At 61.2% G+C, this 15,328-nt stretch overlaps 1 protein-coding gene across 2 annotated transcripts in view; it reads right to left on the bottom strand.

Annotated features, from left to right (window-relative positions):
- ABR (ABR activator of RhoGEF and GTPase) overlaps positions 1-15,328 on the bottom strand; it is a 42,280-nt gene extending 26,952 nt beyond the window's left edge. The window contains exons 1-2 of one of the 2 annotated variants that reach the window (XM_074844970.1): positions 14,979-15,328; positions 130-314 (exon numbers count right to left, since the gene is read on the bottom strand). In XM_074844970.1, the coding sequence (XP_074701071.1) occupies positions 130-314; positions 14,979-15,321 (528 nt within the window). In that variant the 5' untranslated portion in view covers positions 15,322-15,328. Of the gene's footprint in view, positions 1-129; positions 315-5,044; positions 5,297-14,978 lie in introns of those variants that run through there. The other variant, XM_074844971.1, reaches the window with a different exon arrangement.

The following is a 15,328-nucleotide window of genomic DNA, read 5'->3' as shown; positions in this document are numbered from 1 at the left end:
ACAGGGGACAGTCCCCCAGGTCACAGCAGCACCAGAGCAACCCCGACACTGCTGACACAACCGAGCCGGGCACCTGCAGCCCCAGCTTCAAGCACACCCAGTGCAATGCTCTGCATCCCGAGCACCTACCCCTGTGCCGAGGCCATCGGTGGGTGTGGGCGAGACACTGTCCCCGCTCTCCTGGCCACGGGCGCTGAGCTGGGGGGACATGGTGGGTGACTCGTCGATGTAGGGCATGGTTTCTGAGCCCTCCGGCAGTGCCTTGGGCTCCTCATTGCCCTCGGCGTCGTACTCGTCCGCACCGTAGTTGAAGTCTGCCAGGGGAAGAGAGGGTGGTGGTGAGCATCCAGGCAGCAGCACAGCCGAGGGTCACCACACGTGCACCCCAACCACCCCAGCCTGTGGCTACCTGCAGGCAACTGACCCCGTGTCCGATACCTGGGGCCACGCACGGCCACACACACCCACACCTGCAGTCCACCCCAGCCCTGTCGGCCTCAGCTGCCTGCCTTCTGCCTGCCTGGCCGAGCAGGCAGGGCATCACACAGAGCATCCTCAGCCCCGCAGGGCATCCTCTGCTCGACACACTACCCCATATTTGCATAATTAACAACATCGAGAGTCCACGGGCCTCCTCTGTGCAGGGACAGCTGCTCTGCCAGACGCCCTGGCCCCACGCGATGCCCGCCCGGCGGCTGCTATACCCGTGCCATCCCCGGGGAGGGATGGAGCTGGGCTGGCAGCCACGGTCGCCGTCCTCCCTGCTTCCCCACATCCATCCTCCTCGGAGCGTGGGAACGGGTGCCAGGATGCCTGGCTCCACAGCATGGAGGACAGTGCCACCACCCCACTCCCCCACCCCGAAGATGGGGAATGGTGGCAGCTCCATGGCGGGTGGGCACCTTGGGCTACACTGCAGGGGCAGAAGGGGTCTCTGCTTTCCCCAGAGCAGGATGAGGCCACCACCATGCCAGGCCAGCACCCATTTTGGATGCTTCATGCTGTCCCACAACCCCCTCTTCGCCCATGGCCCAGGGGAACCATTTTGGGGATCTGGAGCCCCAAGTGGGAGTGGGAGGGGGGGCCTCGGGGTCTGCGGTGGGTCCCCGGGGCACAGCAGGGGACTGGGGTACATCCTAACCTGTTACCATGGAAACGGCAGCGGCTCGGTGGTGGTGGTGGGAAGAGGCGGCTGCAGCAGCCCCGAGATGCTGACAAAGGGGAGGGGGAAGGGAGCCCGGCTGCGGCAGGGGAGGCCGCGGGGTGCAGCCAGCACCCCCACCCAGGGCCTGTGGCCAAGACCCCCCCGGCAGCTCCCAAAGAGGTGGTGGGCACAGTTTGCCCAACCCGACCCAGTGCCAGCCCCTCACTCCCCTCCCCACCCAGCAGCCCCACGGCTGTCCCCACAGGCTCTCTGGGCACGGACAGTGGGGACACCTCAGCCAAGACCCTGTCTGATACCCTGGCCAAAACAGGGCGTACGGGGACTGGAGCAGCCGTCCCAGACCAAACCTCACACCGCTGCCACTTTGTGCCCCCATGGCCCTGCCACCCTGGCTGAGGCCTCCCCTGACTCCCACCAACACCACTCAGCACATTAATATTGCATTTGGCTTCATATTGAAAGTGAATAAATCTTTAAATCAAAGAGTGCTGTGAAGCCTGCTCAGGTTGGGAGCCCTGCCAGTGCTGGTGGGGAGGGATGGGGGGGTCCCATCCTGCATCTGGGGGTGGGATGGACAAGAGCCCTGACATGGACCAGATGCATCCTGGCTCCGCCAGGACACCACAGCCCCTCTCAGACCTTGCTTCATTATCAATTAGCAGCTAATAATCATTCCTCAGAGACTGGGGTGCCACCCTCACTGGGCCACTGCAGCCCCCATTCAACCCAGGAGCTGACTGGGAATGAATGAACTGGATGGGCAGAGATGGGGAGCCCGTAGCTCCCCCCGGTCTGCAGCTTCCAGAGAAAGGGGATCCCCATCTCTAATCTGTCCTGTCTCCTCGTGGTGGGATGTCCCTCATCCCTCCTGCCTTCGACGGCTCCTACCTGGGATGCCTCTAGCACTGGTCAGGAGCAAGGCAGCATGAGGTAGCACTGGTGTCCCCTCCATGATGGCCACCTCCCCTGGACACCCACCCCACGCAGCTCCCCTGAGCCCACACAACCGGCTGCTGTCCCCGGGCTGGGGGTGCCCCAGAGGAACCCAAACCTCTTGCCCAAGCACCCTTCCCCATCAGATGGGGTCTAAGAGGGAGCCAAGGCAGCAGCAAGGGGACAAAGCTGACCGTCCCCACCAGGCACACCAACTCAGAGGCCATCAGGCTCCACCACCTCCCCTCCACCAAGGCCAAGGTCTGCAGCTCCAGGCTTAACGGTGGGGCGGGTAATGGGGGCACCCAGGGTGGCACCAACACTGTGGAAGACCTGACAACCCAGGCTGGGGTGGCTCGGCAGCAAGGTAACGAGGAACACAGCTTTAATGAGGCGCCTAGGGACCCTGGGAGGTGACACCCGCAGCGGTGCAGGGAAGAAGGCAGCATCGATGGCACAGAGGGGGAAGGGACAGGCCTGTGGGGACACAGGAATGACCCAGCTCTCATGCAGCCATTGCTCCCAGCCGGAGCAGATCTATGTCCCAGTCCCAGACCCGAGCTGGGGATGAGACCTACAGGCAGTGCTCCAACAGGCACCCAGGGAGAGGGACCCTGCACTGCCCATGGGAGGGAAGACAGAGCCGTGTCCCCACGGCTCCAGCTGTGTCTCCAGCTGTGCCACCCACAGCCCTGCAGTATTTACAGGGCTCTCACCTGGGGACACGGGCAGAGGGTCCTCCCCAGCACCCACTGCAGGGAGGGAACCAAGCACCACCAAGCAGCCAGGATGGGGCGAGGGGCACACTGCTGGGTGAGGGGACATGGAGGGGCTGGCCCCTCCGTCTCCCTGACTGCAGGGTGCTCCTACCACCCAGCCAGCCCAAACCGAGCGCCTCCCTCCTTCCCCCGCAGCTGCATTGCCCCTGCAGCCTGTTCCTGTGCCCGTGCCAAAACCCAGCGCTATTTTTGCTCCCGTTTTTCAGCAGCAGTGGAAATCCTCCTGCTCCACCCCAGGCGTGGGGACCAAGGGGAGGGAGGTAGCCTGGCCCAGAGGAGTCACTTTGGGGGGCGAGGACACCCTGACCTGAAACAGCCTTGTAACCCCAGCTCCTGCACACAGCCCTGCGACCCTGACATGGATCCAGCCCCACGATGCACCAAGGGCTGGCACCCATGGGATGCTGACACCCATCAAGGCAGGGGTCCTGTGGGCTGGCACATGGATCCAGGAGGGTGACAGGGCCAGGAATGCATCCCCACAGGGGATTATTTTCCCCAGGAGAATATTTCCATTCTGCCATGTCTTCCCAGGTCTGACCCAGGCTAATCCCAGCACGATGGTTCCCAAGGGGAAGCACAGCCAAAGGCAGCAGCCAGCTCCTGCCCAGCCCAGGCAGAGGCAGCACAGGGTGGCATTTTCTTCACTTTCCAGCCAAGCCTGTGCTGTTCCCCGGCACCCCAACAGTGCACCAGCACACCCCAATGCTCTGCTGTCCTATTCCACTGCTGGGAGAAGCCCAACATCCGCTCAGACTCTGCAAGGTTTTGGGGAAACGCTGCGGTTTCCCTGTGCCTGGGTGAAAATTCACCATGACAACACGGATGCGTGAGCTGGCCTCGGACCTGCCTCCGCAGGCCTCCTCCAAAGGGTGGCTTAACACAAATAGCATCTCCTCCGTGCCGTCACCACCTTCCCCAGTGTGATGAAGGCAGGACCCTGCCCCACATCCCCCAACACTTGGGCACACGGAGCAGCCCCCCCTGTGCCTCTTCCCTCCAGGGTGAGAGTAGCTGGAGCAGGATTCGGGACAGCAGAGCCATCGCTTTGCAGAGATGCTGTGGCTGGGAAGGAGGACGCGGAGGCTGGGGCTGGATGTGGCCTCCAGGCTCCAGCCCAGCCGCCTGCACAAGCTGCACGGCTGTGCCGGACCCTGGGGCTGCCGCTGCTGGATGCAGCCCCCGGCTATGGGTGTTGGAGACTTTGGGTTGGAAAACTTGGGGGGACTCACAGCTATGCAACGTGCCCCCCTGCTCCCTCCAGGCCACAGCAGCTGACAGATCTGTGCAGGGGGCACCGTGCCCCCTGCTTCAGAGCATCCCACCTTCCCATGCACCCACGTCAAACCTCTCTGCCCCACAAACACCAGGCTCCAAGCTCAACACTGCACCCTGAAGCCCACCTCCGGGGTGCCCACGCAGCTCAATGCCCTCCCAGAATTGAACAACGGGGACCCCGTGACCAAGCCCCCCCCAGTCCCTTAGCCGTGTCCCTGATTCCCTTGGCCACCGCTAAGACAGCTGCCACGGGACTTGGACCAGCACGGCTGCGGGGTTTGTTCTTCCCTGCTGCCCGTCTGTGGGATTGGGGGGGGAATTCACACCCCTCAGACTGCTGCAGGACGCCCCCGGCCCCGCTGGCTGCCAGCCCCCGGGTACCAACACTGCGTTGCCACAGCATCCTCGGCGCAGCACCTCGGAGCTCGCTGCAAAAATCACGGCTGGGGAAGAGGTGCCTTCCCACGGCCACAGAGGGATGGGACCCGGGGCAGAAAGCCCCCACAACACTCAAGGACCCCTGTGGGCAGCCACCAGCTGTCAGGCTGCTCCAGCTTCCGTGAGCCCCACGGCGCCAGGGCCACCGTCACCCATCCTGCTCATGCAGCCCCCCGGAGCGGGCAGTAGGTCCCCAGAGCCTGAGGGATGCTGGACCGACTCCGGCCAGTGCTGCTCTGCCACCGGAGCGTGCGGGATGCTCAGGGAGGGGATCGCAACCCCCTGCCAGCATCGCCTGTCCTCTGCCAGGGCTCAGCTCAGCCCGGGAGCCCCCCAACACAGGATTGCCGGCACAGCATCCCTCCCCAACGCGACGCAGCGTTACACAACAGGTAGAGGGGACCCACCACCCCGGCCCCCCCCTCGCCGCCCCCCAGCCCAGGCCACGTACTGCTGTAGAGGGTGTCGATCCAGGAGAGCCGTGGCAGGCCGCGGTGGCTCAGCGGCTCCATGCTCGGGAGGGCTGCGCCGGCTCTCAGCCCCGCCAGCCGGTTCTCATCTCACAACAAAGGCGGCGGGCGAGGGCGGGAGGCGGGGGGCTGCAGGCCCAGGCGGGGGCTGGATGGGAGAGCCGGGCACAGCCGCTTGCCCAGGCACTCGGCGGCTCTTCTGCCAGGGGTGCCCAGGGAAGGAGGTGCCGCCTGGCAATGGCAGCGCGTCCCGCCTCCCGCCCCTGCCTTGCCGGGGGGAGCCGAGCTTAGCGTCCCCCCGCACGCAGCCACGCCGACCCTCCGCAAGGGTCTGGGGACCAGGGAGGAGGAGGAGGGGATGGTGGTGGCACAGGGGCATGCGGCTCCCGCCAGGCCACACCAAGGAGAGTGGGGGGAAAGGGGGAGCCTGGCTCCATCATCCTTTCCACCACGGTCTTCTCTCCTTCGTATGACCCAGTCATGCTGTACCCCCTTCCCACCAAAGCCTCACCAGACCCTTAAACCTCTATGGCTGAAGGACACAGGCTCCTCCTGGCCCCGCTCCCCCCAATTCTGGTGGCTGCGGCAGGAACCAGGACCTCCAGGAGCTGGGAGCTGCCGTGCCCCATACAACTGGGGTCAGCAGAGTGGGGCATGGGCAGGCAGGGGTTAAACCGCCCTCCCCAGCTGCATGTAGCCAAAGGAAATATAAAGTGCCAGATTCATCAACCCCAATATGTCAGGGCGCCAGCCAAGCGTTCAAGTGCAGAGAGTGCCCTCGTTCAGCCTGTGCCGGCACCGCTGCCCCGTCCCGGCGGTGCGGGCAGCATCCCTTGCCAGTGTCCTCGGCCGCATCCTGCCTGCGGGCTCAGCCATGCGGGGAAGGGCCTGGACCAGGCGCCAGGGACAGATGGGAACCAGGCAGGAGGGATAACGCTCCGCCAGGCACAAGGGGAAGGTAGAGCCACTGGAGCGTGAAGTGCCAGGACGCGGGTGGCATTGGCAACCACCCCAGCTGGGAAACCTGAGGGGACCCTGCCAAGGCACTGCCACCACCTGATCTCCGCTCCCAGAGGTGTCCACACTAGGCTCGGATGCAGCTGATACATTTTGGGGGACCGTAGCAATGCCAAGGCTGTGGTTCAGCACAGCTGGGGCACATGGAGCCACCGGCACCTGGCATCCAGGGTGAGGAGCCACTGCTGTCCCCAGCATAGCCCTGACTCCCCGGGGGGCCATATCCAGCCCCGGTGTGGCAAGGACCCACACCCACAGCCCCCATGGGCTCTGAGTCACTGGGTGCTGCATCAGCAGCACAGGGTGCAGACCCCCAGCTGCCATTTCCTACCCCTCACCTGCCCCACTCCCAGGTATTTCTGGGAGCCAAGTGCACCCCACACACCAGCCACCCCATGGGATGCTGCTGGGCACCACCACCCCCCTGCGCTACCCACTGCCGATGCTCCCCTTGTCCCCAAGCCATTAGCACGGGCAGTGCCAGCCCTGCCCAAGGGTGCCCACAATGTGTTTGCTGCTCTCCGTCCCCCACCAACTCCATTTGTTCCTGCCCAGGCTCCAGCTTGGTACCACGGCCTGTCCATACTCTGTCCCTTAAAGGTTCCGACGGAGAGTCCCCTCCATCCTCCACAGCCAAACCCCGTGCCCCTGCAGCCCCCACAGCCCGCCACAGCGTGGGGCCCTGCCGCCCGGCGCAACGAGCTGCCCGGAAGGCAACAGCGGTTCGGCTCAGCACATCAACCCTGTTCACAGCAGGAAACCGCGCTCTGCTCGCACCTCGGGGAGCACCAGCATCAGCAGCAGCAGCACAAGGTGCAGCTTCTGTCCCTCCAGCACAGCGGCTGCAGAGCCATGGGGTCCGCAGGCAGCCCACAGCTCCCCCAGCGTGGCTGGTTTTCCATGCACAGCTCTCTGCACACACGTAGCGGTTTTTCCACACGCTTCCACCGGCTGGACACACTTCCTGGCCACTCCTGCCCATGGCACCAGCCTCTCCACGCCACCGTGCAAACCCCACTTTGCACATCTTCCTTTTCACCCAACACAGCGCATGAGCTGAGCACTTGGATGAGCCACCCACAGGCCACCAGACCCCTGGAAGTCCTCCGCTGGCGTGACACCACGCTGCAGGCCTGGCCAGCACCCTGCAGCCCAGGCAGGGGGTGTCCCAGAAAACCTCCCCATGCATCAAGATGCCCAGACCAGAGCCACTCCTCTGCCGCACCCAAAGGGCCTTATCTGGCTGCACACACCAACCCTGGCAGGTGTCCTTGCACAGCCCGGACAAAACAGCCCCACCAAAACATTGGGCTTTATTTTTACTTTGTTTTTTTTTCTCTTTTCACCTTTGCAAAAACAACAACAACAACAAAACCGCAAAACAGCTGAGTCTCCTTCTCCTCTGGGGCCACAGGGAGCGGCCACCCACACCCAGGCACCCATCACCCTGCAGTGACACAGACCAGCCCTGGGTGACAAGATGCTACCAACTACATTCTCAAGCCCCCCTGCAACCACCCCCAGCTCCAACCGCGGCACAGCAGCAGCATCCCTGCAGCAAGAGCTGAAAGCCGGGTCCCGCGGTTCCTCCCCACCACCAGCTGGCCCCGCACAGCCTGCCTGGTGTCTGGCTGTCTGCCTGGCATCTGCCCAGCCCCTGCCCGTCAGCCCACGCATCGCTATTTCTGGACTCTTGTGCAAGAGGCTCCTCCAGCCACAGCCATATGAGCCTCAGCGCTTGCCCAGGGCCAGGACGAAGGTGATGGTGGGCACCCAGGGCTGTCAGTGGGCACCCTGGGCTAGCAGCAACCGGAGAGCGGCTCCGGAGCCACCTGCACCTCCAACACCAGCGTGGGGCAAAGGGGTGTTCCTGGGGGAAGAGTGGAGGGGGAGAGTGTGTTTGGGGAGCACCATGCAAGTGGCAGCGTTAGACACAGACTAAGAGTCCTTTGCTTGGGAGAGGTGAAGCCTACGGTGTCCTGGAGCCCACGGCAGGGACACAGCCAGTGCTGCAGAGCCCCGGGTTGGGGTGGGAGATGCCAGCTGACAGCCCAACTTTCCGATCCTCTCCAGTACCCACTCTGCTGGTCTCGCTGGGAGGTCTGGGCTGTCCCTTGCTGGTGCAGAGCAGCAGCTATCCCCTTGCCAGTGGTTGAAGAAGGGAAAAAAAGGAATAAATGAAAATGTTTCCACCCTCCCCACTAAGGAGCACAGCAGATCCTTCCTGCTGGGTATCCTGAACATGCTGCTCCTCAGTCCAACTCAGCATTAAACTTCTCCCCCAGTATCACTTTCCTGCAGGATGGGAACCCCAAGGTCTGTGCTGCATCCGCCCCAAGCTCTGCTCACAGCCCTGGGGCACAGCTTAGAGATGCCCAGAGTGCAGGGCAGCTGCTCGAAGCCTCCTGCCCTTGGGGAGCCAAGCAGGGTGCCAGAGCTGGGCAGGTCCCCCCCCAGCAAACATGGGGAGGAGGGCAGAGACCCAACCACAGCAGCAGTGCCCTTGGCCTCTCAAAATACCAGGCAGAGAAGGAAAGAAAGGTGGTGGCTGCTTGCAGGAAAAAGCCTCTAATATCAGATGAAGGCCTGGGCCAGCTATCACATCATGTCTCTCTTCCAAGAGGGAGGAGATTGTGGCCATATCTGCCAGCGCCGCAGCCCCAGGCTGCTCCTTGCCCACCGAGCCCTGGTGCCAGCGCTGCCAAGATGGCTTGGCCAGGTTTGCTTGCCACCCCAGGACCCATGAAGGAGAAGGAAGAGGTGTTGGTTTGCAGCATTGGAACAAAAAACACCCATGGCAGAAAGCCCTGGTCTGAGCACAAAGGTCTCCCTATCTGCCAGATCTTCAAACAATCCCTGAACTTTGCAGCTGGGACTTATCTCAGGGCAGATCTGCAGGATGTCCTCCCCAGTTCTGCTTAGGCTGGCCAGACTCTGCTCCCCAACTACAGCCAAGAGAGCCAAGAAGTGTTGCTGCTCCTGATCTACATATGCAGATTATCCCTCTTAGCAAACTGATAAAGGAACTAGGAGTGGGAAAGCCATGTCTATTTGAAGATGTCTCTTGGGGCTGCAGTGAGGTTGGGGTGCTCCCTCCAGCTGCTCAGCCCTGGCCAGGCTCCTGGCGGCTGCTCCAGCCGATCTCAGCGGGAGGATAAACCCAGCAATGCCATAAACCAGGGGCACAGGTGCCATTTTCCTGGGATGGACACACGCTTTAGTGAGCTGCCTTGGCAGCTCCCCTCTCTAACCCAAGGGAATATTAATCCCCAGCCCAGGGGAAAGCGTCTCCCTGCGTTTGCTGCTGCAGGGTTGGCCACAGCAGACAGCATCCAGCAGAAGACAAGAGCAGAGCCATCCGCTGGGATCCCAACTGGCGGCATCGCTGGTCACACTGGGCAGAAGGGGAGGAGGAACCAGCCGAACAAAGAGCCCTGCTGCACAGAAGTGTCTTTCCAGGGGGAAAAAAAAAAAAAAAACACACCAAACCAAATTTCAATAGACTTACAATGCAAATGTATTCAGGCCCCGCAGGGCACTTCTGGCTGTAGCCAGCCACCTAATGAAGGCTTCTTGCATGCCCTGCTGCTGCCACTGCTCCTACCTGGGGACCACCGATCGCCCCACAACCAGCTACTGCTGCACCGAGCCTGGGGGCCAGGGGGTCACCTCCAAGCTGAAGTGTTTGCCCCGATGGGAGGCACAGCCCATGGCACCAAAAGGGGAACTGCATCCCTTTCTTCCCTTCTGCAGGGTGCTGGGGCAAAGCACACAGCCCAGCACCGCTGCCCGAATGCTGCTGAGCTGGGGGAGCTCAGCACTGCCTCTGCCCCAAATGCTGGGGGGAAAATACCCAGCCAGCGGGTCCATGCTCAGCTGACGGCACACAGGGACACGCGGGGATGCTGCAGCCAGACCCACCTCCTGCAAGGTGAGATGTCAGCATCTCTGCACCGAGGAGCGCAGGTACCGCAGCCATGCTGGGGGGGAGGAGGGAGCCACTCGGGGAACACTCACACCAATTTTGAGGATCTGGTTTGGAGGAGACACAGGTTAATGATGCTGGGAAGCAGCCAGATTCCTACTGCAACCATGCTTAGCTGACGCGAGAGCCGATGGCAGAGGGGAGCAGGTCAGGGGAAAAGCCAGACCCAGCCATGACAACTTGTCAGCAGCTCACCCACCTGCCCGGTGAGAGGAACAGGGACCCCCGTCCCACGGTGCATCCATCCTGCTCAGCATTTGTGGGGTGCTGGCACCCAGAAGGGCTGTTTTTCCACCCAGTAAATGCTGCAGCCGCTGCCGGCTCTGCCCAGAGCAGAGATCGCGGTGGTGCCCATGGGCAGAGCTGGTCACAGGTTTGCCCTTTGCTCTTCCAGCTCCTTTACAAGCCATCCACTAATCGACCATCACAGGGAGGTTACTCCAACAATCAGCACTTACTGCTCTCATTTAAAAACTATACTTTTAAAGGCTTTTAAACCTCGTGAACTTTTGCATTTGTTTATGATTTTCTTTAACAGTGCCAACCTGCCTCAGCGTTAACCCTGCAGTCCTGTCTGGGGCAGCGCTGCTCTCTGGGGAGGCAGCCCCATGTCAGGCAGGGGTTGTTGTCACGCTGCCATCAGGGGGGTTGGTGCAGAAAAGCCACCTCCCAAAATGCCGCCGGGCCCCAGAGCAGATGGAGATGGTTCAAAGGTCCCCCCAGCAGGCGCACACACACACACACGCTGCGGTTTTGTCCTCGCCCAGGCAGTTAAAATTAAACACTGAGACTCTGCCTGGCCTTCCCCGGCCAGAAGAGGAACTTCCAGCATCTTCAGAACCAAATAAACACTTCCCAACAGTGGGGAAATACAGTGAAGTAAAAATTTAAAAAATAAATACAAGGACACGGTGGTGGTAGATGGGCTCTCGGGGAGGGACAACTCCCACTCACACACCTCCCTGCTTCACACCAGCTCCCAGATCCCCTCCTGGTGCTAAAAGGAGGGGAAATGGATGCACTGGCTTCACCTTCTTGGGTGCTGCAGGGTCACCGCTCCTTCACCTCTTGCACACCACGAACTACCCCAGACAGAAAGAGATGCAGCGGGATAAACTCTGGACTTTGCTCACTAATTTCCATTCTCCTTTTGCTGGGGTTTTAGGTGATTTTCCAAGAAAGGGATGAGGAACATGCAGGGTCCAAGGCTGGCTCAGGACAGCAGGACAGAGCCCTGCCCACAGCACTGCCCCATCACCTCCCTGGCTGTGGAGCAGTTTCTCCGGGATAAACAGAGATGCCACTTTTGCAGTATCATGTATTTGTCAGCAGCAGCATGAGCTGAAAGCAGAGATGGAGCAGCAGAAACAAGCCCTGCCTTCACCCAAACCATGCCAGGAGCCCCCAGCATGACACCCATGGCAATCCAGTCCCCATCTGCGTGAGCAGGGATGAGGTGGCCAATGCTCTGGGGACTCCAGATGCCCCAGGGCCCTGTTCCCATCTCAGCCCTTGGGTGCACACACCAACATCACCACCTTTCTGTGCTCACCACCATTCGAGGCAGGGACCCCGCTGCTGCCGGCAGCCTCCCTTCCCATTTCCCAAGGTACTAGTGAAGGCGGTGTGGCGGGGTGAGCAGAAGAGCCCATGTGACTCCAGGATCTTTCCATGACAGAAACTGTAATTCCAGCTAAACAGAGGGCTGGGGATTTCATTTACGGCACAGCTTGCAGCCGCAGCATCCTGCTATAACCAGATCCACCAGCCAACCCCACCGTGGACTATTCCAGCTATGCCAGCACTCCCCAGCCCAGAGCTCTCATTTCTGGGGTGCAGGGTACTGCACAGGGCAGGTCAGGGCCTCCCAAACCCAGCAGCCTTCCAGAGGAGCTTGAGATGCTCCCGCAGCATCCCAGCTCTGTGTCAAAGCCAATCTCTTTCTCCACTTCCCAAGGGCAAAGCAGGGAAACCCAGCGCCGAGTTTGTTCCACCTCTGCACGTGCTGCCCGGCACAAAGCATCTCCCGATGAGCATCACCATGTCCCTCCTCTCAGTCACCGGCACAGTCACCTCTTGCCCGCTCAGCTCACCCTCTCCTTGTGGTACCAACCCGCAGCACCAGCCCCTTTGCCCCAGACTCGTGCCTCGGCAGAAAGGAGGTGATGGAGGCAGCACCCAGCCAAAGAATCGCCACACCCTGGCACACCCCGACCACCTCCCGGCACGGCCACGCGCGGCACCACACATACTCAGCTGTGAGACCAGCTGTGTGTTTAGCCACAGGGACAGGTGATGGATGAGATGAAGGGAATTTTAGTCCTTTCCACGCTTCATTTTTGGCCATCTGCTCACTGACGCTCAGATTTTGTTGGTCCCGGGTGAGCTGGCACAGGCGTTATCTCAGATGCCAGGATCATGTATCTGGCTGTCACACGCGTTGCTCTCATGCAATAGCTGCAAAAAGGGGCATCTTGCAGATTTCCTCGCTTTAAATCAGATTAATCACAAGCTACTTAAAGGAAACCACTGTCTTTCCCTGGTAATTCCCATAAAGACGATATTCAGTGCTCCGTAGTTGGCTGTCCAGATAGCACTGCCGTAGGTTATGGTGAAACAGCTGGGGACCGACTGCGTTCAGCCACAGCCGCAGCACCATTAAGCTCCAAAATTCACATTAAAATACTGAGGGACCCAGGCGGAGCAGCACTGAGTTACACACCACCCAGACTGCTGGCAGGAGAAGCAAACAGCACTGCGATCAGGAATTTTTAATGAAAAATAAAGAGAAGTGAGCAGAAAACAACGGGAGCACTAAGTTAACCAACTGTCCGGAGAAAGGGGGATCCAGGCAACGACCACTCACATTTTACTGTACTCTCAAATTCTGCTTTTAAATGTCAGCGCCGTCAGTGCACACAGGCGTCCTTATAACACGCAACAAAGAAAAGCGCTGACGCTTGGGAAAGGCTCGGGACAAGGCTGGGGACAGCTCATCGCCGCTGCCATCAGCCAACCTCCGCGCGGAGCCCGGCCATGCCACGGGGCAATGAGCCAGGCGCTCGGCGGAGGGGACACTGCCTCCGTGGATGAGTGCAGGAGCTGGGGACCATGATGGAGACCTATTTGGGGGAGGAGGAGGAAGAGGAGGAGGAAGAAGAGGCCACGTTTAACCACAGCAGATGCAACCTTGGATTTCAAGGTCTTGCCTAAAAGGCTCACCCCGACCGGCTGCAAAGGTCTTGGAAGGGCGGCGCGGGGCTAGAGGACCCCTCCAAGTTACAAAGCCGGGACCCTCGGGGGCTTATGCTGTGCTCCAGGGAAGCCCCTTTAACAACACCCCTGAGAGAGGCCTTGCACAGTCCTGGGTGTTTGGAAGCATTCGGGAGCATTACCTAGATATAAATAAAATGCAGGATCTGAGTATAAATCAGAAGGATTTGCGCTTGGTCGCTCCGACGCACTCAAGTTCCCTCAGCTGCTGAGCAGCTCTCCAAAAACTATAACCAGTGCCCGCTGACGGGGAGCTGGAGAAGGGCTTGGGGTGGCCCTTTGAAGGCGACACATCAAATGCCCTTGGTGCTCACCGTGGGGCTGGGAGCAGCTCCCACGGCCGGTCCCCGCTGATCAGGGAGAGGCACAAACCCTCGTGTGAGCGAGCCCGGCGCAGTACGGAGACAACACCAAGAGCAGCCACGTAATTTGGACATTTCACCTCCAGACAGTTTGGGAAGGTGAAACAGAAACTGAGTTGTTCTCCAGTGCTGTAAACTAATGCAATAAATATAAATTACACTAAATATTAAGCAGAGTTTGACACCAGAATGCTTGCTACCCAGGCAATCTTAAACCAGCACAATACAGCTTTGGGGAAAAACCACCACCCCAAACAATCGAGCAAGAACAAAATTAACTCAACTCAGCTGCAGAATTAGTGACATAAAAAGTGACACTCCCTAGCTGTCAGGACTGTGTTTGAACTGGGATTAAAGCTGATGCAATAACAACTTCCAGGCCGCTGGAAGTAGGACAGCGTGACGGGTGACAGCGCTAGCTGGCTGCGCCTTCAGTGCCACGGAACAGCCAGTTACTTGCAAAATAACATCGTCCTCAATCTGCCCACTGAAACGCCCCGGGACACGGCACCACTCCGGCACGCAGGTTTAGCAGCTCCAGGACTTCCCCACAGATCACAGGGAGTCACCCCAGCAGAGGTGTCCCCGTGAGCCAGGTCACACCTGGAGGAAGTAACTTTCCTGCAGTGTTCCAGCCCCAGAGGTGGCTCCTGGGCCAGTGGCACAACACCAAGAGCCAGCCAGCTGCAGGGCACCAGCCAGCCACCCTCCCTCCTCACATGCCCAAGGATGAGGCCTTGGCACCAGATGCCCTTGGAAGTGGAACAGGGATGACACAGGGGCTTGGGGTGACCTTAGTGGTGGGATGGGGACAGCACATGGGCTGGGGGTGGCATTATCTGTTTGATGGGGATGGCACAAGGGCTTGGGGCAGCCTCAGCCATGTGACGGCATGGGGTGCCCCCAGCTGCGTGATGGGGACAGCCTGGGGAAGCCCGTCAGATCCTCTGACATGCCACAACATGGGGGGCATCGACTGTGTGACGGGGACAGCACAGGGCCTTGGGATGGCTTTAGCAGCGGCACAGCGTGGGGACAGAGTGGCACGGGGTGCCCTTGACTGTGCCGTGGGTATGGCACGGGAGCTCAGGATGGACGTGGACGCCCTCGGCCACGCAGCGGCACGGGATGCCCTTGACCATGCGACGGGGACGGCACAGGGCCCTGAGGGACACCCTGGTCCCTGGGGTGGGATACCCTGGCACGCAGGATGGGGACGGCCCCCCCCTCGGCCGTGACGCGGCCTGGGGTCCCCCCGCCCCTCCCCGCGGCACCCACCTGCCGAGGAGGCGTCCTCCGCGTCGGAGCTGCCGCCGCTGCCTCCCTCCGGGGAGCTGCCCGCGGGCGCACCGGCGGGGCTGGGCGGCGGGCGGAGGGCGGCGGGCGGTGGCGGGGGGGGGGCTCTGGCCAGCGCCGCCTCCAGGTAGCCCACCTTGAAGCGTTCCTCGGCCAGCGCCCGCTGCAGCCGGCGCAGGTGGCGGCGGCAGCGCTCCAGCTCCCGCTCCATGGCCCGCACCGAGCCCAGCTCCATGCGGGGCGCCGGTTCCCCCGGGAACTCCGCCTGCCAGTGCCGCGCAAAGTCCGCCCGGGCCGCCTCGCCTGCCGCCGCCGCCGCCGCCATCCCCCGC

Source organism: Strix aluco, chromosome 19 (assembly GCF_031877795.1).
Source record: "Strix aluco isolate bStrAlu1 chromosome 19, bStrAlu1.hap1, whole genome shotgun sequence".
Lineage (NCBI taxonomy): Eukaryota > Metazoa > Chordata > Aves > Strigiformes > Strigidae > Strix > Strix aluco.
The sequence above is the reverse complement of the archived record's forward strand: the minus strand, read 5'-3'. Positions and strand labels throughout refer to the sequence as shown.